Raw genomic sequence first — 26,088 nt, forward strand, 5'->3', positions numbered from 1 at the left:
CCTCTTCAAATGAGGCCGGATGCAAAAAGGGAAAAAATGACCATGCTACAATACCAGGATGTCATAAAATGCCTTAATCCCCACCCATCAGGACATCCATCCAAAAAATAAAGCTGCAGCCAAGGCAAGGCCTGTAGCTGAACCCATCTGTCCCACTGAGGTCTAGAGCAACAGGGATTTTTCCTCTGCTCAGGTCAAAAATACAAAGCATGGCTCTTGAGCTGCGTTTCTTTGAGAACTTCAAAGTAGCAAGGGAGGTCTTATATAGGATCTTTTATAAAAACTGAAAAAGATCTTTCATAAAAGCTCTCAAAGTGCTGGGGCTTTCRTTATGTTCCCCAGCCTCCTGGACAGGATCCCTTATGTCCATGCAGGATAGCTACCTTGGTTCCTGAGCGGCCTCCTTGTTCAGGAACCAACGAGARCTCCAGACATCCCAGTGCTTTAGAGAAGCACAGAAGGTACCAAATGCCACAGGKTATCAGAGACTGGGGGAAGATGCCATAATGTGGTGCAGCATTTGATAAAACCACTGCTTAAAGTTGAGATTGGCACCATTTCTAATGTGCTCTGCAGCCAGTGGGTGCTTTTTTTTGCTTGTGCTTTTTGAAGTGAGGTTGTTACTCCTCCTATTTAGATTTTCTTGCTTATGTTAACTTAATGCTACTTCATTTTTCCCCATGGTTGGAAAGTTCTCTGTAAATCAACTCCTCTCGGTTTTTGCCTCCCCTTTTCATTGAATATGAAACCTGATGTACAAAGGGAGCGGCTCTTATCTCTCCCCCACAGTATTTGGCCATTTGGGCTCCTAGGACACAACAATTGAGGCTGGCTGAGGGCCAGCTCTGGTGTATTAAAGCCACAAAGATAAGCCAGCAGTGGTTAGTGTTGTTGTCTCGCTTCGGCTTATTGTCTGCTGTTAATCTTGAGCTGATTAATTTGCCCAAGGAGGAGTTGAGGGATCATGAGACAGACAGAAAAACACCTGCGGATGATTGGTGTGTGAAACATTTAGAAGGAATGGAAAAAGGCATGTCATGATGGGAGAGCAAGAGCGGCTCCATGGGARAGGTCCCTGGGGTGGTGGCTGGAGCGTTGGGGCGTGCGGGGGCTCCAATCCCATGGGCTCCCCAGGGCAGGTGAGCGCTCGGTTTGTCAGGAAGGACGGACGGGCTGTCAGTCAGTCTGGAGCCTCATGAGTATCTCAAGAAGGGAAAAGCTAGATAATCTGTAAAGTACAAGATGCAGCTTTTGTAAAGCAGGTATTTTGCTGAGGCAAACTAACTTGCTTGTTGAATTGAACCTGCTGAGAGTATATTTTAAATAAAGTATTAGAACTAGGTCTGGAATAGAGTCTCGTTCAAGGAGCCAGTGTAAGGACTACAAGCTATTTAATCCCTCCTTTGAAGGCTTCCGCAATGATGAAGTGATACTGAAATGATCTTTTCCTTTTCTCTTCTTTCTTTCTYTTGTTTCTTTTTTTGGATCAAGCTTTGAGCTTAAACTGAGTTGGCAGCTTCCTTTTCAGACCTCAGCAGCTGACATCATTTGCACAGCAATAATCAACAACAGTAAGAAAACATCTGGGCTTGGAAAGCAAGGCAAGATCAAGGCAGCAGTGGTCTAGGAAGTAAAGGGGTGACAACAGTCTGTGTTGTAAGAGTTTGTCTCGAGTGCACCATGCAGACATGAGGCCCCTCTTGACTGCTGAGGAGTTGAACATTCCTGGTTTCTGAGATGAGGAACGAAGGACAGGACAGCGCGAGTTGTGAGGTTCCCAGGAGAAAAATGGTTCAGGGAGGTCAGGGAAGCAAACTGCTTTTCACATGGGAAGGCTGCGGGGTGATCTCCATGGCTGGCTTTGCTGCATGTTTTGGTGGATCAGAAGACCTTGTGTCYGTGGTCCTGTGGCAAATCATACCCAAAGGTCATCTGGGGAACCTAGGGCTGTGGGAACGCAGCGGATGGAGCTTTCATCAGATGCTCTGTACCGCTCAGAAGCAGAGCAGCCTTAAAGAAAAGGCTCTTTGTTTGCCTCTGAGCTCTTGAGTCCTGCCTGGGGAATGGAAGGAGCACATCCTGGCTCTGTGTTCGGGTGATTCCTACCCCTACYAGTATGCAGAAGTTCAAAGCTCTAGGTTGTTATAATAGTAGGCCAAGAAACATTTCAACTCTCTTCCTTTAAAGGATTTAGGCTCATTWATACCCCCTTAGGCTCTAGCCAGTATATTTTTATTTAAAAAATAATAGCATCACTCATAAGCTCTAGTGTGTGTGTGAGTGGGCCATGATCTTGCAGTCTAATACACCTCCTGCACTGCAGCAAGAGCTGAAGCAGTTGAGGGGACGTTTGCATTTATAGCTGAATTACCCCTGGACAACAGYGCTGGCTCTACAGTCCCATTTCTGGTGCCTTTGGCTCAGTTTAAGACAGCTCATCCACTGCCACTGCCCTTCCTGCCGTGAGAGCTGCCGTGCGGGGATGCGCCCGTCACCRTGGCCTCGCGCCACGTGCTCTCCCGTGTTGCCCTTCCCTCTGTCTGGTGGCACTGGCCGTATCAGAGGCCCTTGAAGGCGGGTCGGGTCGCTTGCCTTCCCCTTCAGGCTTTGTTCCTGCTGGCTTCTTCAGCACTGGTGCAACGGAGCGGAGGATGAGGATGCGCCTGGTGAGGGGCTGCCATGGAAACGGGCAGCTCTGTTTTGATGGGGATGATGGGTGACTTGGCCATCAGCGAGCTCGAGGGAGCTGCTGCAAGACGTGTCGGCAGCACCGCTTCCATACGAGAGATCCCTAAACCCCAGGGCCGGCTTGCCTGCCCACGTGCACCTCCATCCCTTGTCCTTATTATAACCAGCTGTGGTTTGGCCTTTGGCAAAGAGCTGATAGGGCTCCCTTACCCCTCTCCCACTCCCGCCACAGGCTCCCATTAGTCATAGTTGGGCAGAGCATGAAATAAGCTGGAGATAAAGCACTTGCTGTGGACACCGGAGTCCTCTCAAGGGGCTGGGCGCTGGGCCGTGAGGACCGCTCTGCGTTAACCCCTTGGTGCCTCCGGCAGAGCTTCCCATGCCCCTGAACCCCAGCTCGTTGCTAGAGCTCTCCTGGCACCTTTCATCCGAGCAGGGCRAAGTCACGTTGGGGACTAAATGGGCTTTTGGGCTTTTTAGCTAGTGGCCTGAAGGAGGTGCCTTCCGTAGTGAGGCAGGGGTGATGGTGATCTGGGTTTTCTCCGTATCCCACTGGTAACGCAGGGAGAAAGTTATTTTTCCTCCTTGATGGTAATGCTGTTGAAGCTGCTATTGGAGCTATTGAAGCCGCGGATTAATGTTGGCAAACTGACAAGGGGCTGTGGCCCGGCCAGGAAACTGTCCGTCCTGGAAGTTAGCGGGAGGTTTCTAAGGGAGGAGGAGCTCAGGGAACAGACATGGAACGCTTCTCTTTTATTTATTTACTTTTTTTAAAGCAGGACGCTGATTAWGTTTGAATTGCGTTGTGTTGGTGGAAGGCACATCCTTGATGTGGTGCCAACGTCTGGGAAGATTTCAGAGCTTTCATTCAGAGCAGGAACCCTGTTAACGGGAAAGGTGATGCCAAGTGAGCGGAGGTTGCTGCCACCCCGGCTGCTCCTGTCCTGGCTGTCATTGATATGTGCCAGCAGAAGGACTGGCACTTTGAACTCCTCAGATATCATCATTTTCTATCATCTCTAGAGGCTCAGTAAAAGGAATTGCTTGAATAGGAGCTGCTGAGTATTGAAAACCACTCAGTGGTGCTCTCAGGGGGTCTTGTCTGTGYCAGTGTTTAGTTGTTGCCCTAATAGGTAGCAAGGGAGCCGTGTTTACAGAGCTGTCCAGCACTTTGTGTTTGCTGCCCTAGGAGTCTCATTTGCACCATTTACAAACAACTGTCGTCAAGCACCCTGTAGTAATTGAAGTATTTCCTTCTGCTCTTGCTTTGTAATCAGCATCCTGGCTGCATTCTCAGTTGGGAAGCCCTTTAGAAAGCCCTTTCCAAATCTGGTGGGGAAGGGGATGCTTTTGGTTGCAGCAGCCTGAGCGGAGCACGCTGTGCATCTCGGCCAGCCGGCAAAGCGACCGCTTCATCTGCTGGTGCTTTTGTTTCTTGCAGTTGATCATGTGGTTCCCGAGCCCGGGTCCAGTTTGCTGGCTGCCTTTGACCAGTGGCGAGAATGGGCAGACAGCAAATCCTGCTGTGACTATTCCCTGCACGTGGACATCACGGAGTGGCATAAAGGTGTCCAGGAGGAAATGGAAGCTCTGGTCAAAGATCATGGTAAGATCACTTATGGGAAACRAAAAGATGCCTGTTCAGAAGGAAACCTTTCCTCTCTCAGTTTTTGTACCCTGGCCTTACAAGTTTTTCTTGTGACATTCCAATAAAGCTCTTTTGGCCCCGTTTTGGCTGTTGTAGTGGCCCCACGGGGGTGGTTTTTAACCAGCACTGCTGCCACGATGCAGTGGTGGGGAGCAGTGCAGCAGTGAACCTTGCTGCTGCCGAGCAGGGAAGCGCCCCTGCGCAGCGTTGATCCGGGAGCTGGGAAACACACAGRCACCCGGATTTTCCTTGGGCAGGTAGGTGACAGCTCCAGACACTGCACTGCTGTAAACAAGAATTAAGCTCAGGAGGAACTCCAGTACAGGTCACCAACCTGTGAGGAGCTGAATAAAATGACCTCATAGGTTTTTCCCCCTCTTTAATTTCCTTAATGTTTTGTCCTTGGGCTAGAATCATTTTCCGTCCTGTTTGCCGCTTAAGAAAACACCCTTTACCTTCCTAATGAGTTTCTTCCCACGTGTGCTGGGTAAGAAACTGGCTCTGCGCTGCAGGATGGAGGGCAGGGGAGTCGCTGTGTCCCGGTGCTGTGGGAGGACCTGCCTGTGCCAGAGGTTTCCCGGCCCCCTCGCAGGAGGGAGCAGCAGCCAGGCCCTGCTCTTATGTGATGCGTTTTGCTTATTTTTTCACTCAACCTCCTACGGTGYTGAATCCACAGAATTATTCTTATTTCAATGTTAATGGATGCCTAGGGGTTTAGTTGTCCCCACGGCTGGAGCACAGGCTCCGCTGTTCTCATCAGCTCTGCTAATAAATGCCACATGGCTAAGGAGATCCTGTCTTTATGCTGTAATCTGTGAAGTGTGTATATGTCCTGGTGTGTGCATACATGTGTATACATTTTGCAGCACATTAAAGCAATTGATTTTTCTACCGATTATTTCTTCTTGCTGGGGAGCTGAAGAGGGGGTCGGCTTTGTAAGAGAAACTGTGGGCTCATTACAGACGATGGTCAGATGAACTTACCCGATGCGTGGGTGCTGCAAAGGATGATGACTGCATTTGTGGTGCCACCAGTGCTACTTTTTTATGTCAATGGAAGCAGGTCTGTTAGGACATATGGCAAGAAAGAAGAGATCCTTCCAATGCTGAGCACCTGACACCTCATGTAGTTCTTGTCCTAGAGCTTTTAGGATTGACCTATTCACACTGGTCTTAGGATTGGACAAAATCAATTCATTTGATGGGGAAGAGAATCAAAAGATTAGTGTAGATGAGAAGATGATCATACTTGAGACTTACAGTCTTACATCTTCTATGCTAATGTCAGTTATTAGGGAGGTCACTTTATTTATGGAGCCTTATCTATGCCTGCAGGTTGTATGTCAATTTGTTTGCTCTTTCCACCAGGTGTGAACTCCTTCCTGGTTTACATGGCTTTCAAAGATCGCTTTCAGCTAACTGATTCTCAGGTAGGAAGGCTTAATGTTCCCTTCTGTCATTGCAAGCTGTGCATTAGTCAAATACAAGGGTTGGAATCAGCATACTTGGGTTTGATGTTCTCTTCTCGTTTCAATCACTGAGGGAGGAGCAGGACCAAAGGTCCTGGACAGTACCCAGGACTCTGGTTTGAAGATTGACGTCTATAATCTTTGTAATTTTTTTAAAAAGTAAAGGCCTAGGATCCATGCCTGGGTAAAGCAATGGCAAAACCCTCATTTTGAGGTCACTAAGGGTTTATCGCAGCCGCCTAATTGTGGCTGGGAGATGCCTAGATTCAGGGCAAGACAGAGTGATCTCAGGCATAACTATTTTATGTTTGTAAGCCCAAATTGATCCCGAACCAGAAACGCGCATTCTGGCTTTAGTGTTACGATCGCTGTGACCTTACAAAGGAATTGCCCTGTTCGCTATTCAAGCGGGAAACATTTGTGTCCGTTTGGTTGCTGAAATGGGAGGTTTATATTTCTGCGTGTGGTGGGAGGAGTGGAATGCCTGGGAGCCCTGCAGAGCGGCGTGGGAGGCGGCGGTGTGGGACAGTCGTCCCCAGTGACTCTGGAGGCATCTTAATGAGTGGCCATTGAGTGCGCGGGCGTCGCTTGTGGGCTGCTTGTCGGGGCACGCGGCTCCCGGGCCAGGCGTGTGCCTGTAGCCTCTCCTCGAAAATCAGACATAWGGGGTTTTTTTCATACCAAACAACATGAAACTGAAGTGTTTTGAAGCCCCGAGAGCTCTTTGAAACTATTCCAGCCGACAGACCCGTGCCATTTCTGTTTCTGCAGGGGTAAAAATGCCAATAACTTSGCATTTGAGTAGCACTTTTGCCAGTAGTAGCCTCTTGTCAGTACCAGCTCATTGCATGGATGAGGAAGGTCAGGTGTGGCAGGAAAACTGGCTCCATCTATCCAGCAGACCACAGTTTACGTTCATTAATGCTCTCTTTCTGCTTTACATTCTYTAAAATGCCCTATGCTAAAGGAAAGGGCAATGTATACTGGATAATAGCATATACTTAGGTGTGTGCTTGCTGTGTATTGTGATATGTATTTTCTTTCGTCCAGATATATGAGGTTCTGAGCGTAATCCGGGATATTGGTGCCACAGCACAAGTCCATGCTGAGAATGGTGACATCATTGCTGAGGTATGTCATACTTAATCTGTGGATTATTAATGGCAAAATACTGGGAGAGGTTTAAACTCTAAATCCCTCTCTGCAAACAGAAGATCACCAGGACTTTTAAGGACACTGCTTCTCTGGCCATAGCTGCATCAAGGAGRCAAACAGAGCTGCATATCAAAACCCAACCCCTTTATTGTTGGTGTTAGAGCAGGTTTTCATCTCCTTTCCTTTTGAAGTGAAATACTGTTGTGGATGGGAATCACTCCACATAGTGAAATGTTTTCCTGGGCCAGCAGGAGGATGTATGACTTTATATGGCACCTGGGATGCTGATGTTTGGGATCTGTTAATCTTTTAAAGAGCAACAAAAGAAGAAATTTAATAATATATTGGGATTCAGTCTGATCTGCAGCTTGTTCTGTACATTGGGACTCAAGCTTGGAGCTGCAGAGGATTTCTGTGTTGTTTGACTGGGGTAAAGACTACGTGTCTTTGGGCCAAGTTACCTGCAGTTACAGGATTTTTTTTATGAGATACCTTTTTTTGCGCTTTAGAAATTATTTTGTAGACTCAAATGTGTAATAAAAGTTGAGCCCAGCATGAAACAAAACAAATTTAAACTTCCCCCAACTTACTGTGAACAAGTCAGCAAGGATTTTGCAGAGCTCTGCTTATTTTCCATGGGGGAAGCTGGACTCTGTTACAATGCCATTGTGTAAAGACCCATGTGATCATCAGCCATCACAGATGCCTAAAATATCATTTATACCTTTTCAACATCTCTGAGTGTTGCAAGAACAGATAAAGTCATTTTTTAAGTGCTTTTCCTGCTTTTTTTCTCTCTGCCTTAGGAGCAGCAAAGGATCCTGGACCTGGGAATTACAGGACCTGAAGGGCATGTGTTGAGCAGACCTGAAGAGGTGAGGACTTTACTGCCTTTGCATTTATTCCCCTAATTTTTATCCTTTCTGTGTTGCCATCTGGTACTTTTTATTGGGATGAATGTGGTTAGAAACTCCATGTACTTAAYCTCCATTCTTTCCCACTGACTTCTCTTGGGTGAAGCGCCCAAACCCCATTTATCTCACTTCATTTAAGTCTGTAAATTTGCTTTTCAGATTGTGTTCCATTGTATTCTCCATTTCTATCCCCCAGTATCTCCAGGCTAGACATCTTGCAGTATATTCTGGGTCTGCAAAGCCTGTCATGGACAAGCAGGGTTTTTTTTGTGTGTGTGGTTTTTTTTTTCTCTTTTTTCCCTCCGGGGTAGTGGGGCTTTCCTGACTGCCAGATGTGCTCCTGCTGGAAGCTGGCTGTATGAGATCATCCCCACATGCCCCTCGTGCTCTATCCCTGTTTCCTCCCCTGGTTCAGACAAGCAGCATCCGAGCCATTTCAGTAGGAATAGAAGTCGTTGCATTGCTGCAGACAGAAGGAGCAAAATGCCTGGCCTGGGCAGGATGCGACGCTCGCAGAGCTTGCCGTTGGCTCCAGGATTGTCTGCTTCCTGGAGGCTGTGAGCAAACACTTGCACCAAGCCTTCCACCCACTCCTGCATTGCTTCCCATGTTTTCTTTGGCTTGCATGCGGAGAGCAGGAACAGATGCTTGCCTGACACTTGGGCTCATCTGTAGAGTAGCCCTAGACTTTTGTTAGCTTCAAAGCAAGGCCACTCCTTCCCTTGGAGGATTTGCCTGTCATGTTAGCCCTGTCTTGTCTGGCTCCTTCAAAACTCATCCTTGGTGCAGGAGGAGCTTTCCAGGTTGAGCTGCGCGGCTCCCTGGCTTCCTTGKTTCGTTCCTTTGCTTGTTTGTCTGTCCCCTGCCCCGTACACAGTTGCATTCTCAGTGTCACGAGGACACRTGGCTGCCTCAAAGGAGGGTCGGCCGCAGTGTCCCCGAGCAGCCGCAGTGCGGCTGAGCTCAGCTGCCTGCCTGGAGGGCAGGCACTTGGTCCAAATTCTCCTCCTTTAAAGACATAGGAAACCGAGTGGGATGTGATGTCATTTGGTTCCCTTCCTCCTTTTCCTGGACATGGCAGCAACTCTGTGTTTTTAAAGCCGTGCAGCTCCTTTTAAGCTGGCTGATGACAAGAGCCAGATCCTGAGGATGGCTGCAGACTCCTAATTCCTGTTAGCTTCAGCACGAGGGGACGTTTTTGGGCATCCTTCTGCACTGCTGTTAGCACCACGACTGGCTTCTCACACTGTCACCTGTACTGTGTAAAGTCTGTCCCCCTTTATGAGTTTATGATGGCTGTCATCCTGTTGAAAATAAGAGCTCCATCTAAAGCAAAGCAAACCACAGGTTATTTCTGCTGCTTTTGCAGGACTCTGGGTCAGGGCAATATTGAACAAGACCCTAAGATATTTAYGTAGTCAAAACTCCCACTGAATTCTGTGGCACTTTATCAGGGTGAAGCCTGCAGGCTCTGCCATGGGCATTTGTGTCTTCCTCAAAGCAGGYACATCTGAATTCCCAGGTGGAGCATAGGCATGAACTACAGCTTAAGGTGCCCTGCTGGCTCAGGTTTTAGTTTGCTCACCTCAGTAACCTGGCTTGAGCCAAGGTGACAGGATTTAGCGTGTTACTCCAGCTAGAAGAGGGAACCTTAATTAAGACACTGCTCTCCCAAGTCAGCATCAGCCGTTACGTTCTGGAAACCATTCCCTTAACTCAAATCCTTCTGTGATGACTTTTTGGATCCATCGTTTTTGTTTTTATTTTAGCCACAAAAACGCTAAGAGCACAAGCAGTCCAAGTGCTCCAGGAAATGTCTGTCTGTTTTTTTGAAGAGAACTGCTGTGCTAGGGCTTCTAATGAACTCTGGTAATTGCAAACATTCCCTTTGGACTAGTTGTTGGGTTATTGTTATGTGCCTGTCACCATAGCATCTGGGCACAAGGCTTGAATTCAACAGCCTTATTCCTTTCTGTGCAGAAAATTTGCTCCTCCTGCTTAGCAGTTGCTTAATACCTTTAAGTATAAAGCCTAGAGATAATTGTTTTATCCCTGTTTAAAGATGGGGAAACTAAGGCACAGTGTGGAAACACGACTTGTAGTGCTTCAGGGAGAGAACTCTGTGCAGGCCCTCTTTAAACTAGCCCTTTGCAAACTAATACCATTGCCTGGAAACGTTGGCCAGTCTTATGTTTTCTGCTTGCCTCAGAAGGGACAATTCTGCTTTTCTTGGCTCTGTCTTTCRGCTGCCCTCTTCCCTGCAAGTGCTGCTGGCTGCCGTGCGTTGCAGCGAAACCTCCAGACCGTGTGGAATCAACACTGCCTTGCAGCCCTTTCCACTTGGGTGGAGCAACCCAGTCATAAAATGTTCCCTTTTAGGAGCTGAACCTCACCGCTGCCAGGGAAGGGTTAGACACAAGACCTGGCCTGGTGGCAGGCTAGGACTTTAACCCTTTCTGCGCTAGAAACCAACCTACTGGGTTAGAGGGGGTGCTTTTATTCCCCCCCCCATTGCTCACTTGGAAAATGTCTAGTTATTGCAAACTCAGTTCTCTGTAGTCCTAGGCGTTGCAGCATTGTTAAATTAGTTATCTGGACTGATTCGGTTAGGATGTGTCATCTGTCAAAGTCCTGCACAGCGATTACACTTTTTCTAGAAGGGGAGCCTCTCAGTCTTGCTGAGATTATCTTCCTACACATGCCAGAAAAAGTAGATGATTTATGAGGTGGTTCACACTCCGTCAGATCCCAGGCCAGATACTGTAGTGGAGGGTACAATTTGGCATGCTTGATTGCAAACGTGGCTCACCAGACTCTGTGGCTACAGCAGCTCTCTCCCACGTGGCCTGGAACATGAATAGTTTTGCTGAGTCAACGTTTAGTTGCTTAGTTTTGACTAGGTTAAAGAAGGGGCTTAATCTTACTGACCTTGAGTACCTGGATGTTATTTAAGGACTTAAGCTTCCGCTGAGAAACTCTGAAGCAGCCTGGGAGGAAATGTGGTAATGAGAGAGGACTAGAGCTTGGTGCAATTTTAATTGTCCTGATTATACTGTACCTTTTCCTGGCTCAGAATCGGAGCAGTGGGAAGTCTCCCATCTCAGTTTTGCATTCCCTGTTTTGCCCCGAAAGCAGAAGGCCTGACCATCTGTATGTGAATAGATGTGCTCACACACGCATTGCAAACTGCTGCTGRTTTTGTTTTCCAGGTGGAGGCAGAGGCTGTGAACCGGGCAATAACCATCGCCAACCAAACCAACTGCCCCCTCTACATCACCAAGGTGATGAGCAAAAGTGCCGCTGATGTCATTGCTCAAGCCCGGAAAAAGGGTAAGTTATTGCCCTTGGATGGAAGCACCCCATTAGCTCATGCAGTTCAGCTGCTTGCCAGCACAACCTTGGTTCCTGCAGGAGAGGTTCTTTTCTTTTTCTCTATTTTTTTTTTTTTGCACAGGGCTGCTGTCCAGGCACTTTTTTAAAAGGTCCCAAGTAACCTTTTCTGTCTTGTCTCCCACAGATGAAGTATTCACTGGACATATTTGTGCCAGGAGCCATTCCTTCTTTTCAGCCTAGAGGCTCTGTCCTCACACTCAGGCTATTGCACTGAGCCAAGCGCCTCTGTGTTACCTCAAAATAATTCCTTGCTGTCTCCACTTAACAAATCCCCCTGGTTTGCAGGCTGTGTCCTCCTTGCAGCCTCTCTGATCTTGACTTGGTGCTCTCTGCTGAGCTGCTTCCTGTGGTCAGAAGTGATTCCAAGAGTCCCAGTGGAGGACTCGGACTTAGGACCCTTTTGGATTTAGTTGCTAGCTAGTTGCTCATTCCAGCTCTCTGTTGTGCTCCTTGCTCATCACACCCTAATGCCCCGTAACTTGCAGCTGGGCATCCTCGTGGAAATCAAGAGTGTGGGTTGGGCTGTGAACTCCCTGCTTCTGACAGCTCAGCCTGAGAAGGCTTGGACACTGCTGTCCTGCGTCTCCTCTAAGTGAGAGGAGCTGCTCTGCTGTGCATGAGGCAGTAGTTTCTTCCAAATTTTGACCTCAAAGTCTCGCCCCCAAGAAGCAAGGCTTGCAAAGTATAGTGAGTGTCTCTCTCTCTCTCTTTTTTTTTTTTTTTTCCTGTGACTAAACTCTTAATTTCTTTTCAAAGTGGCTCTGTGTGGGTGAGTAAGCAGGAGGGATAATTTCCCCCTCCTTTGCTCAGGGTTGGATTTAATTTTATGCAGTCTAAATAAGCCTGAATGGATATACAAATGACATCACTTCCCATCTGGGTGTTTGGTGCTAGAAGAGCTGATTTCCTACAGCAGCAAACAGATTTGTATTTGTGTATTAGCTTACAAGTATTTTGGTCCCATGATTCCTGTGAAATGACTTCAGAGTTGATAAGCAGGACTGATTTCCAAGGCATCTTTTTATGCTCATGGTATGGAAAAAGGCTCTAGTTGTTGGGGATAAACCTTCTGCTCCTAGCTCCCTTGGGAGCCTCATGGGTATCAAAGAGATCATGCTGATGGGAGTGATGTGGCAAAGTGGCTATATGATTAAGCACCTCAAAAAACAACTTGCTGTATGTGCACAAGTCAATCCCATATTCCAGGGAAGCATCCTTCCACTTTTGTAAATAACAGGGTGGGAACAGATGAGCTACAGAGGTGCAACATCAACCAAAATGCTTCCTCGCTGTGGTCACTGTGCCCTGCAGCCGCTGTCAAACAGCAGCAGGGCTGCTGGCTCGGGGCCGTGCTCTTGAGCTGCAAAAACCATAGACCACCGACTGCCTGGGCTCGATGTCAGCCTGCCTGGGAAAGGCGCAGGGTTGTCCCAGTGAATGATTCACACAACTCAGTTTGCTAGTTCGCTACAGTYTTCAATGAGATTGCATTTCTTCCTTATAAGGAGACTTTGGGGTGTAAGTGGCACTCTGTTCCCTCTTCCTTTATTTAAGTAATTCAATTTAAACATTGCTCAGTTACCAGTTGGATAATCTAAGAGGGCCACACATGCTATCCTTGCCCTCCCAAGCTATGGAGGAAGTATAACTGAAGACTATCCAGAGCAAGAAACAAAGCAGAATGGGTTTGCTCAATGGAAAAGAACGAGCATTATTTAAAGCCAGATGTTCTCAGTGGCATTTGTATGGAGGAGCTTCCCCTCAGACTCTGTTGCTGGCACATGTAGGAGCTCAAAACATCGCTCCCCGCCGAACAATCCTCCCAATGTAGCAGCCCACAACAGGCCTCCCATTAATAGTCAGCGTGTGTTTTGCCTTGTTCCGATTTCATAGCCCTGTTTGTGGCAAGTGATGTCRGAAGGGCTCTTCCTCTGCTGCTGGCTCCCCCCGATGAAGGCTGTTCCTCACCTCCTGTACCAGTGTGGTCCTCAAGCAGCATGGAGCCAGTTAGAGCATTGTTCTGCCTTGGCTAAGCCACTCTTTCCCAGCTACTTTGAGAGGCTCTAGACTTAACCGTAGTTTGAACAAACTGGTGAGTGACCATGGCCTTGTTTTCTTTATTGTGAGGTACTGAAGAMTTGTCAGTTTGACATGGACCTTTAGTATTAGTATTTTAACTACCTTCATCTTTTGCAGGCAGATACGAATACATGAGGTGTTCGGGCTCAGAAGCTGCATGGAGAGGCACTTTGTAGAGATTTCAGGAAGGTTTCATTTGGCGAGCAGATCTGTGGGGCTACCAGCTTGCACAGCTTTTGAAGTTGCAGCATCATGCATCTGCTTGGTGTGCACATGTGGCTGGTGCATTCCAGTATGCAAAGTATCATGGCCTTAAAGACTGTTCCTTTATGTGGTTCCAAAAATGCTAATGAAAAGGAAGGATGCAGTGATGTTTAGTGCCCTGGATAGTGAGTCAGAAGGTCTAATTTCATTTCCTAGTTCTGCCGCAGGTTTGTCCTGTACATTTGGGGGAATCACTACATTTTCCTGAGCCACATTTGTGAACCAGAAACCCTGATACTTGCCCTCAGTGRTGTGCTTTCTCTTTATGCAGGAACTTTCCTGACACAAGTGCTCTCTTAACAAGTCTCTTCACATTGTCTACTCCAGTAAGGCAACTTGTTAGAGCTGTAATACCTATGCATTTATATATATACATATAAATATATATTTCAGGCACTATTCTTCTTATTATTTCTTTAATGTCCCTTGTGCTTGAATTTCCTCACTCTTGCAATTCCCCTTGGACTCTTCGGCAAGGTTCCTGGCCCAGGACACAGTGAATCTCTGCTATAATCATTTCCAGCACAATTGATCAGCACTGASCTCAGCATTGTGTGGAGGCATTGTGCATGTTTGGCTGCTCTAAACTCTTATCAGTAACAATGTCTTTACTACTGATTCAGGTATTTAGAGGTTTAGAGGATATTTATTCTGGAGGACTTATTTCTGGATCACGCTTGTACTTCTTTAGAGATCTCAAGGCGGGCAAGTGCAGTTAGGAGTTTGCTTGTAAGAACATATGCTCTTAGTAGTGTAACTTGGCTTCAGAGGAGCATTGAATAGCCCAGGAGTTCAGTAATATCTGATCACCTTGTTACTTAGGCCAATGAATTAAATCCAATGTTGTATCTGCCATCACATGCTTAAGAGAAGTCCTAAGAAATCCTGCAGGGTTGTTGTGCTGGCCAAAGCTACCCAAGGGGAAAAGCACGCTCCTTTCTTCAGAGGATGCCTTGTCCTGGGAAGCCGGGCTGGAGCTGCACGTTGCTGGGCACTCAYAGCAGCCTTGCCTGTATTCCTGTGCTGCAGGCACCGTGGTGTACGGGGAGCCCATCACAGCCAGCCTGGGTACCGATGGCTCCCATTACTGGAGTAAGAACTGGGCGAAGGCAGCCGCGTTTGTCACCTCCCCACCGCTGAGTCCTGACCCCACCACTCCTGACTTCCTCAACTCTCTGCTGTCCTGGTGAGTAGAGCTCTGTCTATTCATACAGCATGTGCTTTGTCATGAGACCAGTGGGAAAGAGAAATAATTGTTATCAGCTGTCAGCTAGCTGAAGAGCTCCCACCTCGTGTGGTAAACCTGTGATGATAAAACACTGCAAGTACTTCTCACTGTCTTTTTGAAGTGGAGACCTCCAAGTTACTGGCAGTGCCCACTGCACCTTCAACACTGCTCAGAAAGCTGTCGGAAAGGACAATTTTACCCTGATCCCTGAAGGAACCAATGGGACTGAAGAGAGGATGTCCATCATCTGGGATAAGGCTGTGGTATGTCACCGGGGTCCCTAACTAGTTGTGACTGGAGCAGAAGCCTTTGCACCATATACTAGCCTCAAGGCTGCTATAAATTCTGCCATTATTTCACCCATGATTTTGCAGTCTGGAAAATCCAGCCTAATTTTCTTGTCTGTGTTCTGTGCCAGTAACAGAACAGTTAGTTGAGAGCACTGCATGACMGGTCTGGATCTTCTCTTTTGTCATGGCTAACTTCTGACCTGAAAGTGCCAGTTTACAAGGAACAGTTGAAACTCTGCTCGAGTATGTTCTTTTAGGCCATTTTCACCTGTAAAATGCTGCTCATACCCTGATCAAAGAGCAGATTTCACATTCTGTTGTCAGGGCTTGCATGGTAGTAGAGTTGCTACCAAGTGGATGTAGAGCAATGAAAGGCACCTTGGGTTCTGTACCTTGTGAACCTTCTGCAACAGAGCTGGCTGGGTGAGCAAGACAAGTTCCTTCCTTTCTTTCCTGAGCCTTAGGCTGTAAGCAGACTTCTAGAGCTGGAAGACCTGCAGGCATGTGTTGTGATCTCCCCTTAAATGCTTGTTAAGGCCCCTCTGCTTGAGGTTCTTGCCCCTGTAGAGATCCCTGACGACCTGATTTTAATGGTTGTGCTGTCAGCCACTTGCTTTTCGGTGTTGTCCCCACCTGGCTAATGCAGTGCCTCTTTTTGTCTTTCCCCAGGTGACTGGCAAGATGGATGAGAACCAGTTTGTGGCTGTGACCAGCACAAACGCAGCTAAAATCTTCAACCTTTACCCAAGGAAGGGCCGTATTGCAGTGGGCTCTGATGCCGATCTGGTTATCTGGGATCCTGACAGTGTCAAGACAATCTCTGCCAAGACTCATAACATAGTAAGGATGATTTGTGTAGTGTAAGCTGTGCTGCTTATCTCCTCCTCTCTGCCCTCAAAGCCAGACTGTRCTGCTGAGGACTGTAACTTAGGACAGCTCAGGACTTTGTTCCCTCCATGTCCTAAGCCCTGTCTGGTTTTACGTCCGGTACAGCTCAGTTGTGTGAACAGAAAGAAAAACCACTAAGCCCAAACTTGAACAAATAACCGTGAGGTTCCCGTGAAAGCAAAGGGATGGCCTGGTGCGTCTGAGTGTTGAACACATGGATCTGAGCACACAGAAAGCTCTTTAAACCTCTTAAAATACTAACAGGCCTCTTACCACAATATGTCATTTATGACCTGGCTTGCTTGTGGTGGGAATATGAAATGGGCCTTTTATGATAGTGGTCAGCGAAGCAGGTCAGCTCAAGGACACCTTAGCTGTAGTTTTCATTCAGATAAATGGGGGAATTTACACCACACGTGGATCTGGCCCTGCAATTGCTGCAGGCCTCTAGCTGTGCTCAGGCTTGACTGGTCTTGCCSCCAGTGTCTGCTGAGAGACAGGGTTAGTTGTGCAGGTCCAGAAGGTGGTGGACATCCATGAGGAGGAGAGGACTAGAGAAATACTGATTTCAAGCACTGTGAGCTGAAACCATAGGGGCATGTGTGTGGAATCATATCTATACATRGTTTTACTGATAATCCTCTCTGTGTTAGTGGATACAGAGAGATACAAGGTAGATTCCAAGCTACCATTTTTTCTTTGCTGCTTTGTGGTAGCAGTGTTTGCTTGTGCACATAGCAATGTCCCAAGTCTTACCTCTGGCTTCTACAGTGAAGAGGTGGTCCCACCCAGCAGGAAACTGCRGAATGGTCCCAGTGCAGAGGACTCSTTGGAGTCTCCTTGTGACTTTCTAGCACTGTCTCAGAGAAAGCAACCACTGTTTGCATTTGTTGACAACTGTTTCTCTGCTGGCGATGAACCTATGGAATGTTTCCCTGGAAAAAACTCCCTGTTCTTTTTTTTTTTTCCGTGAATGGTTTCATTCACTCTGGAGCTAAAGGAGCAAAATTCTCTTCCACACTTAGATCCCTGGGCAGATTCACATGGAAACTTTTTTAAAAAGGTTTGCTTCACTTCCCTGTGACTTTGTGTCAGAATTGGTCGCAGATGGCCTGGATTCGTCCTACCTTTGCTTAGATTCCTAACAGAGGCACCCAGACTCAGAAGTCTAGTCAGCCTTGGTCACTTTAGAGGTGCTCCTTGGTCTCCCTGGAGCAACCAGGAGATGCCTGACTTGCTTGGGATTCCAGGGAGATACTGCTATTAAGTGCCACGTCTAGTGGTCTCAATGTGGCTTTGTGGTTATAGGAGGTGAATAGTGACAAGGGCAGCAAGCAGTTTCCTGGCTTGTGTAGCTGAAAGTTATTGCCACGTCATGAATGTTGTCTTTGGGAAATGAATTTGACTCCTTAAATTTCCTAACAAAAAATTCAGAGACCTTATCTTGTGTGAAAATGCCCCAGCACAATCATGCCTGACTCCACAACCATCACCAGATTTTCCTGTAGATCTTCTGAAAGAAGTTAAAGGAGAATCAGATCTACCTTGAAACAAGCATTCGGGAATGCTTTATAGGCTAAGGACTGTAAGGACTTCTGCATCATGTTGGAAGTCTCAGCGCTGTATGATCAGGAATTGCTGAAGGCTGCATCTRTAAGATCTGTCATGATGCCAAGGCTATGGAGGATGAAGAGCTAATGTTCTCTTTTCAAGTGGATGGTTTGGAACTTGCAGAACTGTCCAAGAATTCTTTCTGTTACAATATTGGAGTACCTATAAAGCTCTAACTGGAAATCACATACCTCCTGGTTAAAAACTGAAAGTGCAGAGACAATTCCTGCCACCAAATCCTTCCAGAAAGGCTTATAATATTGAAGTAGGTGGAGGAAAGAGGATGCATGGTATATGTTTCTGTTATGGGTGCTCCATGGGTGATTTTTTTGTATAAAGCCCAGCTCTAGTCCTCTTCCCCTCTCACATTATATCACCTGACATACCTGACGTTGCACCTGCTGGGCTAGACTTCGTGTCTCACACGTCCTGTGCCTCTTGTGATAGAGGAGAAGTTGCCAGGCATGAGGAACAGGGCACTATCTTTAAAATCAAAGCGCTCTAGTTTGGTCAAGTATAAAACAAAAGCCCCTTTGAAACTYGGGCAGAGTGATTGCTGCGACACAACGAGACGTAGTGATTATGTGGCATCAGATGATTAGATGACTAGAATTTAAAAATGCTAGAGTAACATATGGACTTTTTCCAAGAACTCACACCACGGTTGCCACTGTCTGGCAAGGAAACGTAAGACGAGGAAGATCGTGTTGTTCTTGGAACCAAACTACTTCATGAGCTTCTAACCAAGCCTCCTCCCTTGCCAGCACGTTGTTTTTCATCCTGGACCCTGTTTGCTCTCAGTTTTAACTGCCTTTCCATCTAAGTGTCAATCTGAAGTCAAGTCTACCCATACCTGTAAAGCACTTGAAGATCAAACTCCATCACTAGCTCAGTAAAAAAGACCTGGATTGGTCCTAGAGATGATCACTAGACTAACAAGTTCCAAACAACGTGGTTGTMGAGCATCTAATGCTCCAGTGCTGCATGGGTGGGACATTGATTAATGGTTCTTTTAAAACTTGCTTCCAAGGTGTAATGTTTCCAATCTTATTAATTGAGGATGAGCAATCCCAGTAGGGTAAAACAAGATTGTTCTGGTCAGGACCCATTAACCAAAATACTGGTATGAAATGCAGTTTTTATAATAATTATCACTATTTTTAGTTTGAGTAGACTTGATTTGGTTCCTAAATTCACTGCAGCTAGGTGACTAAATCCATTTAAACTGCTGGGCAGTGTCCTCACTGGAATTGTATATCATCTTTCTGAAATCTTTTCTCAATAGCAATTCTGCCTAAGTCCCCAGTAAGTTTAGTTGCTGACAAAGATTGCACCACAGTATGTACAATTCAGACAAATGCTGTTGTGTTTGCTTCCATCTAGCCTCCAAACATGCTGATTGCTAGTCCAAGCCCAGCAGGCTTTGCTGGGCTTAATGTTTGCCTCACGCTGCCTTTTGTTTGTCCTAGTCTGTGGAGTACAACATCTTTGAGGGCATGGAGTGCCGCGGATCTCCCCTGGTCGTTATCAGCCAGGGCAAGATCGTGCTGGAGGATGGAAATCTCCATGTAACTGAGGGCTCTGGACGGTATATCCCCAGGAAACCATTTCCTGACTTCGTTTACAAGCGCATCAAAGCCAGGAGCAGGGTGAGTAGAGCTGGTAGATGCACATGAATTGTCTTTCTGAACTCCTGAGTTAAAGTGGCTGGAAAACAGATGCTCTCCCCTGGCTTGCTGAGCACATGCACTTCTGTAGCAGAAAATGTTCYTTGGATAAGAGCCACATTTATCTCATTCCTCATTTATTTTTGCTTTTCACTTAAGTCATTACAGGGATATGCTTGGCCTGAACTTGTTTTTTTTTCCTGCAAATTTTATTTCCACTCTTTAATTCATCTCTGTCTCAGAGTTGCATCAACRCAGTGTGAGTCTAGGAAGAACTATCCAGTTTGGACATGAATCTGTTTGCAAATAACCCTGCAAGATTCTCCCATCACAGGAGTATCAAGTGACTTAGTAATAGCATTTGTATCTTGAACCTTTCAGCAACAATTTGGTTGTTATTTGGAGTTCTTATTTGTTGTTAAAGCTACATCATCCTGCTTTCCCRTCTCCCTTGTGCATATGCCATCAGATGTGCTTGTCTGGTGACTGGTGAGTCACAGGCACAACCTACTGATGGTTTAAAAATGTGAATGTTTATGTTTTTTAAGAGGCTACAATTCTTGGAAATAGKTTTTTTGGAATACCTTTTCCATTGTAAAATACCCATTCAAAGCAGGAACTGCCTTCTGATATATCTTTAGTTGGTAAAAACTGACACAGAAGGTGATGCTGAACTCTCAGTGATTTTTAATTGCCGAGGATTTTCAAAGTTCATTTCCAAATCTCATCACTAAATTGCTAAAAAAGAGTGTTTAGTTATCCCAAACACTGCCCTCTGCTGGGCAAGTCTGGAGCTGCTCTCGCTCTGCAGATRCGGATCAGCTACCCGTTCATTGCAAATGTTTTTTTCCTCAGTTGTTAAAGCTAAGAAATTACAAACTATAAAAATTATGAACTCAATTCAGTACCTCAGAGACTAGAGCGAGGGTTTCCACTGTGTTCCTCTCTCCCACAGAATTGTGCATTTGAACTGTAAATCCAATTGAGCAGTACCTCAGCTGGAATAATTGCATTTAACCCAATCCAAAGCGCTGAAGTTGGTGATATAAAGCGAGTCTGACTCTTGCTCCTACTGCCCTCTGTGTCAGCATTATTGAGCTTTTGGGGGTCGTAAGTTTAGTTAGAGAGTTGTCATGACTCTTCAATGTAACAGCCCTTTGAGACCGCTGAAAGGAAGAACTTGTCCAGAAGAAGCATGTGCTTCTTACCTAGGTTTCTAACACCAGAAATATAGCTGCAGAATGTATTTCATTTTAGCCATACTGCTTAAAATATCAGCTACCACCCATGTATTAGCGTGGAGGASACATTATGTGCCTTCAAATGCTGATCTTGAAATGTGTGTCTTTGGCTTAGCAACATCTGGCCAGCTGTTTAGGTGTGTTTTGAGGACTGCTTTGAGCCTGACATCTCCCTTCTTCTGTGTCTTGCAGCTGGCCGAGCTGCGGGGAGTGCCACGGGGTCTTTACGATGGGCCCGTCTGCGAAGTCTCCGTGACACCCAAGACCGTCACACCAGCGTCTTCAGCCAAGACGTCTCCTGCCAAACAGCAGGCCCCACCCGTGAGAAACCTGCACCAGTCTGGATTCAGCTTGTCCGGTACGTACAATTTTTGATTTCACCATTTCAGTGTACTAAGATGCGGGATAGTTTGGACAGGATCTGCAGGTACCACTGATACCAGCATCAGAGTAGGACCAAGTGGTATAAGGAAATCTACAGCGTGACAGGGTCAGAGTTTCAGTAGAATAAGAGCCAATACAGGCTTTTCCTCCAAAGAAGGTATCTTCAGTGTGCTCTGTTGGAGCCCAGTCCAAGAGGACTCGTGTTTTAGTGCATCCCTGTTCTCCTCCTGACCCCCACGGCCAAGTTCTGCTGCGGGAGCTGTCCTGTATCTTGCCTCAAACTCTTCCTTGCTTGAGGAACCTGACGTCGCTTCTGTCTCCTCCAGGTGCACAGATCGACGACAACATCCCACGCCGCACGACTCAGCGCATCGTGGCCCCACCCGGCGGACGTGCCAACATCACTAGCCTGGGCTAAGGACCGGCCCCTTCTGTGCCCGCCTAGCGGACAAGGGGAGGGGACCGGGGCACCTGGAGACCCTTTTTGATTCTTTTAGAGCCTGTGACAGTTACTGCGGGCAACCAGTGGGGGGGAGCTGAAATAAGGCGCCACTTTCAGTCCCCTCAGATCCCCTCATCTTCATTGACCCTTATCACTTCCCCCTTAGCCCCTACACATATGAAGAAATAAACCCTGTTTTTTGACACCTCTGACATGGAAAAGTAAAAAGGATGTTTGAGAGCTGTGGCCTCTGTCCCATTAAGCATCTTTCTTTTAATAAAGGAAGGATAAAGTGAATTTCCCGGGAGCTGCCTTTAAGACACACGCAAAAAAAAGGAATAAATGAATAATAAATGTAAAAATTAGCTTTTTTTTTTTTTTTTTTTTTTTTCAATGTCAAGCAGAGGAGTAGTTCAAGGGTTTTAAACTGGATATACGGTAGGGTTCTGTGTTCCAGCGGAACAGCTAGGAGAGCATGGAGGGACAGCAGCCCCGGCTGTCTGTAACGGTCCCCCTGCCACTGCCACTGAGGACACTGAGTAAATGTCTGCTGCCCAGAGGAGAAAAGAGACCCAGCGCTAGGTAGTGACAGAGCACGTCACGGCCTGTTGACTGGGGAGTGAGATTCCTGGAGGGCGGGGAGGGGACACTGCTCTTTTTTATTATTTTTGTTTTTTTCCTTCTGGATTTTGCTGTAAACCAGATCCTTGAGGAAGCTTCCATGGTTGTTGGTTTTTTTTAGTATTTGTGTGTGTGTTTTTAATATTTTTTTTTATCATTGTGTTTATGAAGCCTTATCTCAGAACTGCATTTTCCCTGTTCTTCCCGGCCTCATTCACGTTGCAGACTCCCGCCAGTGTCACTGCCACGGCTGCCCTGCTTGCCCAGGTGCTCCYAGGTGCGTCACTCCAGCGGGTGCTTCCCTCAGCTTCAGTAGGAAGTCACAGAGCAGGTTCATAAGCTGTAGTCTTCAATACACTCAGCCTTCAGCTGGTTCTAAAAAGGTGCTGGATGCCAGTGGAGAAGCTGGAATGGAGTTTCTTGAGAAGCTCTTAGCAATTAGTTTGTCTTTGAATTCCCAGAGGCGGAAAGCAGGGGGCCATAGGCAATGAATAACAAAATTGTCTGAAAAAAATCCATAGCAGCCCTATTCTCCTTTCCAGCCATCCAAGAACAGTTATTTAAAACCTTGTGAGCTTGGCTTTAGCTCACATCTAAAGCTGGTCAGTTGAGCGCGTGAGCATCTGAGTTGGTTGCAGCCCAAGACCAGATGCGCAGCTGCTGYAACGGGGAGGCTCAAAGCAGCCCCATGGCTCGGGGGCAGCTGAGAATCTCTCACACGGTGAGAATTTCTTCTACAGTCACCTGTTCCTTCAGGAATCTGCCTTTGTGCAAATAGTCAGGAGGAGCCCTCATCCCCACCCTTGCTCAGATGCCTCCTGGCTCCGATCTGAAAGAGCAGAGGCCTTCGACAGTCCTGGAGATTTGGGCGTCCACCTTCTGTGGTAGTCAGCAGGATCTGGGTACTTAAATCTCTTCTAAGAACGAAGGTCTCTTATCCCTAGTGCTGGAGGTTCGTGTTTCACAACACGGAGAATAAACCTGTCCTTTGCAAGGCCCGCTGAGCGCTACCTGGAGGCCTTCATGGTCCCAAGGCCTTGGGCTGTCTCTTGTGGGCCCCTCTTGTGGGCAGAGSTTCTCTGCCCACAAGTACCACGGCGTTACCTCCACGGCCCGTGTGCCTGGCACGTACCTGCCCCTTCTGCTCGCTCTGTGTACGTTGACCTTGTTTCTCCGTATTTGTGCGTATCTTCGAACAGTGTTTACAGGGTCTTTTAAGGAAAAACTAGCTATATGAAGGCTTTTAAGAAACAAATATGAAGTTTGTTGTTATGAAGTGTAAGTGCTGGGATTTTCAAGGATCTGAAAGCTGAGTAGGTAGCCAAAGCCTCCCAAGATCAGCCCCTAATTCCTTTAGACACCTTTGRACATGGAAGTTAAGAGAAACATCACCATACTCATCTGTCCCTGAATTTTGGGTTAACTTTGGGGTCTTTTAGTTTTGCATAAAAGAGTTTGCACTTTGTTTGTTAAGTAATCCATAAACGTAATATATACTGCAGCTATTTTCATTTTTTTTTTCACCTGTACTTTGAAATCAATTTGAACGAGTTGGGGAGAAAAAAAAAGAAATGCAAATCCGTTTCAATTCTACGAAACGCTCGCGGCTCTTCAGTATTCACTTAAGTCTTCCTTTTTTTTCCTTCACTGACTCATGATGACTTTTTAGTTTTAATTTGTTCTTCGAAAGGAAAAAAAAAATCACACAAAAAAAGATTTTTGCAGGCTGTGTAAGCATGTTTTTTCCTGTGAGAGCTCGTCTGCTTTGTGTCTGTTTAATGAATGTCATATGTAAATGCTTAAAGAAAAAAAAAGTCAATGACTTAATTAACCGCAGTGACTTGAAGCTCTAAAAATAATAATTAAAAAAGTAGGATTTAATACTAGATGGATTTAACCCTTGGATTTGTGATTGTGAACCATGAGTGGAGGAGCTGTAAGTGCTAAAGCTGATCATGTGTGTAGACAAACAGAAGTACTGATCTTGACCATTGTCTCAAAGGCAAAAAAGAAAAAAAAAAGAAAAAAAAGAAAAAAAAATGTCTTGTGTTTTATTCCTTAAGAACTCTGTGTTATATTACCATGGGAACTCCTAATAAAGGCAAAATGTTGTTGTTTCACTAGGTGCATCTGTATCTCAAGGCGACACGTGTCCTGTGTGCATCCCTTTGCCGGTGCCTTCAGCAGCTACAGCTTGGGCTCTAAAAGCATAATCGTGCATACGAGTCAGGTACACAGTAGCAGAGCCGAACGTAGGGAGAGTAAAGACCAATGGATGGGCTACAAAAAAGAACTGACTGACTCTTCCTCTCTAACCTGGAAAATATGCACCTTTTTTTTCTCTGTAATCTTTTTATTAGTAGCAAAAATAATTTCCCTAAAAAAACCCCCAAAACCCCACTATATATATATATATATATATATATATATACACACACATTATATATATATATATATATATATATATATTTTTTGCTTCCAAAGTGCAGCATGCCATTTTTCCACAAGAGGGCACCAGCTATGCGTGTTCAGACTGCCTTTCTCCTAATTTCTTGAGTTTATTTCCCTCTTTTAGTCACATTCCTTTCTCCGCAAACAGATAGGGACCTGCTTAAACATCATGGATTTGACATTGATATTATGTATTATGCTTTTCAACATCAAAAAAGAAATCTGCCACCGTTTTTTTTTCCTGCATTCGCTAGATGCACTTCAAGGTCTGACTCACACAGAGCTGAAATAGTCTGAGTTTGGCTATTAGAAATCACTCGCAGTGTGACAGGGAATCAGCTGCTTCTCAGAGCATATTCAAATTCCCACACAAAAATCTGACAGCAAAGCTATAATATTTTTATTAGCTTCTTCCAGAGACACCCATCACATTCACTCCATAGGCTTTTCCTATATATATATATATATATTTTTTTTTCATATATATATGAAATATGAAATATATGTATGTTTATATATATATATATTTTCATCACAAGAGAGCCACAGAATCATGAAAATGACTGTTTTTCTCAATCTTAGTGATACTGGCTAAGCAGAAAAAAACCCTGTTTTATTTATGCCTCTACCAGTAGCTTTGTCCTCTTACAGAAAATGGGAGAGGTGGTGGCAGCTGGAGGTGCCTGTTGCCTTGAYGGAGTGATGCCATTCTGGGCTGAGGAGAGGGAGCTGGATGAACAAAACTTGGGGCTTGGATTGAGGCTGGATGACACTGCAATGTCAGGGCTCGTCTGCATCGTCCAGCCTTTGGGCTCAAGTTCCCAGGAATGTCTTTCATTGCGTGATCCTGGAGAGAATGTCTTGCCTTGCAGAGCAGGAGCAGCACCCAATGATGTGTGACCTTTCCTCCTTGGCCGTTTCGTATTACCCCGAGGAAGTGGCAGTGAACTCAGCTGGACATTTTGACAACGAGATCCAGCTTGTGTGTGGTTTCCCCAGGGCTCTGTAGGGACCCGTTGGTTTGCTCCCCTTTGCTTTCCCATCCTTCCCTTTCTCTTGGCTCTGGCCCAACGCTATAATGAACTATCATCCCATGTGGTTCTTGAAGACAGTTGCATTTTAACCTTTCCTCCAGCCAGTCATGCTGCTGAGTGCTGGAAAAGACAGCAGAGAGGCTGAAGAAGGCTTCACCATGGACCAGGCCTTGGCAAATGGTTGGGATTCTCAGGTTATGTTCATTTTTAGGGAACACAGTGAAATAACTGTCCCTTCCATAGGATATCAGGCTAGGCAAGGAAATGAGTTTTTCCACACTCTGTTAGCYACAGGCTTTAAAGAACCATCATGTACTTTCCAGCTCCCTATGGACCTCACTCCTATAATTAGATGCAAATGTTATTCCCATGTAGACAGTAACTGGTGCTTGAAGGTTTTGTCCGCTCTTTTCCAGATGCTGGGATCCAGCTGTGATTAACAGGCAAGGTTATTTGAGACAAAACACTGCCCCAAAGAGCCACTGCTAGTTAGTGCTAGCATTTAGGCTGAGCTTATGCCAATGACATTCTTTATCCTTCCAGTATGCTAAGAAGGAATTTGTTTGCAGTAGACTATTTTTACTGCACCTGAATTCATTAATCTCTCCAAAAATAACATTG

At 46.1% G+C, this 26,088-nt stretch overlaps 1 protein-coding gene across 2 annotated transcripts in view; it reads left to right on the forward strand.

Annotated features, from left to right (window-relative positions):
- DPYSL2 (dihydropyrimidinase like 2) overlaps positions 1-21,735 on the forward strand; it is a 43,603-nt gene extending 21,868 nt beyond the window's left edge. For both annotated transcript variants that reach the window (XM_026043310.1, XM_026043319.1), the window contains exons 4-14: positions 4,130-4,294; positions 5,705-5,766; positions 6,856-6,936; positions 7,767-7,835; positions 11,084-11,204; positions 14,640-14,796; positions 14,960-15,101; positions 15,798-15,968; positions 19,097-19,276; positions 20,728-20,893; positions 21,246-21,735. In XM_026043310.1, the coding sequence (XP_025899095.1) occupies positions 4,130-4,294; positions 5,705-5,766; positions 6,856-6,936; positions 7,767-7,835; positions 11,084-11,204; positions 14,640-14,796; positions 14,960-15,101; positions 15,798-15,968; positions 19,097-19,276; positions 20,728-20,893; positions 21,246-21,337 (1,406 nt within the window). In that variant the 3' untranslated portion in view covers positions 21,338-21,735. The remainder of the gene's footprint in view (positions 1-4,129; positions 4,295-5,704; positions 5,767-6,855; positions 6,937-7,766; positions 7,836-11,083; positions 11,205-14,639; positions 14,797-14,959; positions 15,102-15,797; positions 15,969-19,096; positions 19,277-20,727; positions 20,894-21,245) is intronic.
- Positions 21,736-26,088: the final 4,353 nt, after the last annotated feature.

The sequence above is a fragment of the Nothoprocta perdicaria genome, unplaced genomic scaffold (assembly GCF_003342845.1).
Source record: "Nothoprocta perdicaria isolate Ctin4 unplaced genomic scaffold, notPer1 scaffold_103, whole genome shotgun sequence".
Lineage (NCBI taxonomy): Eukaryota > Metazoa > Chordata > Aves > Tinamiformes > Tinamidae > Nothoprocta > Nothoprocta perdicaria.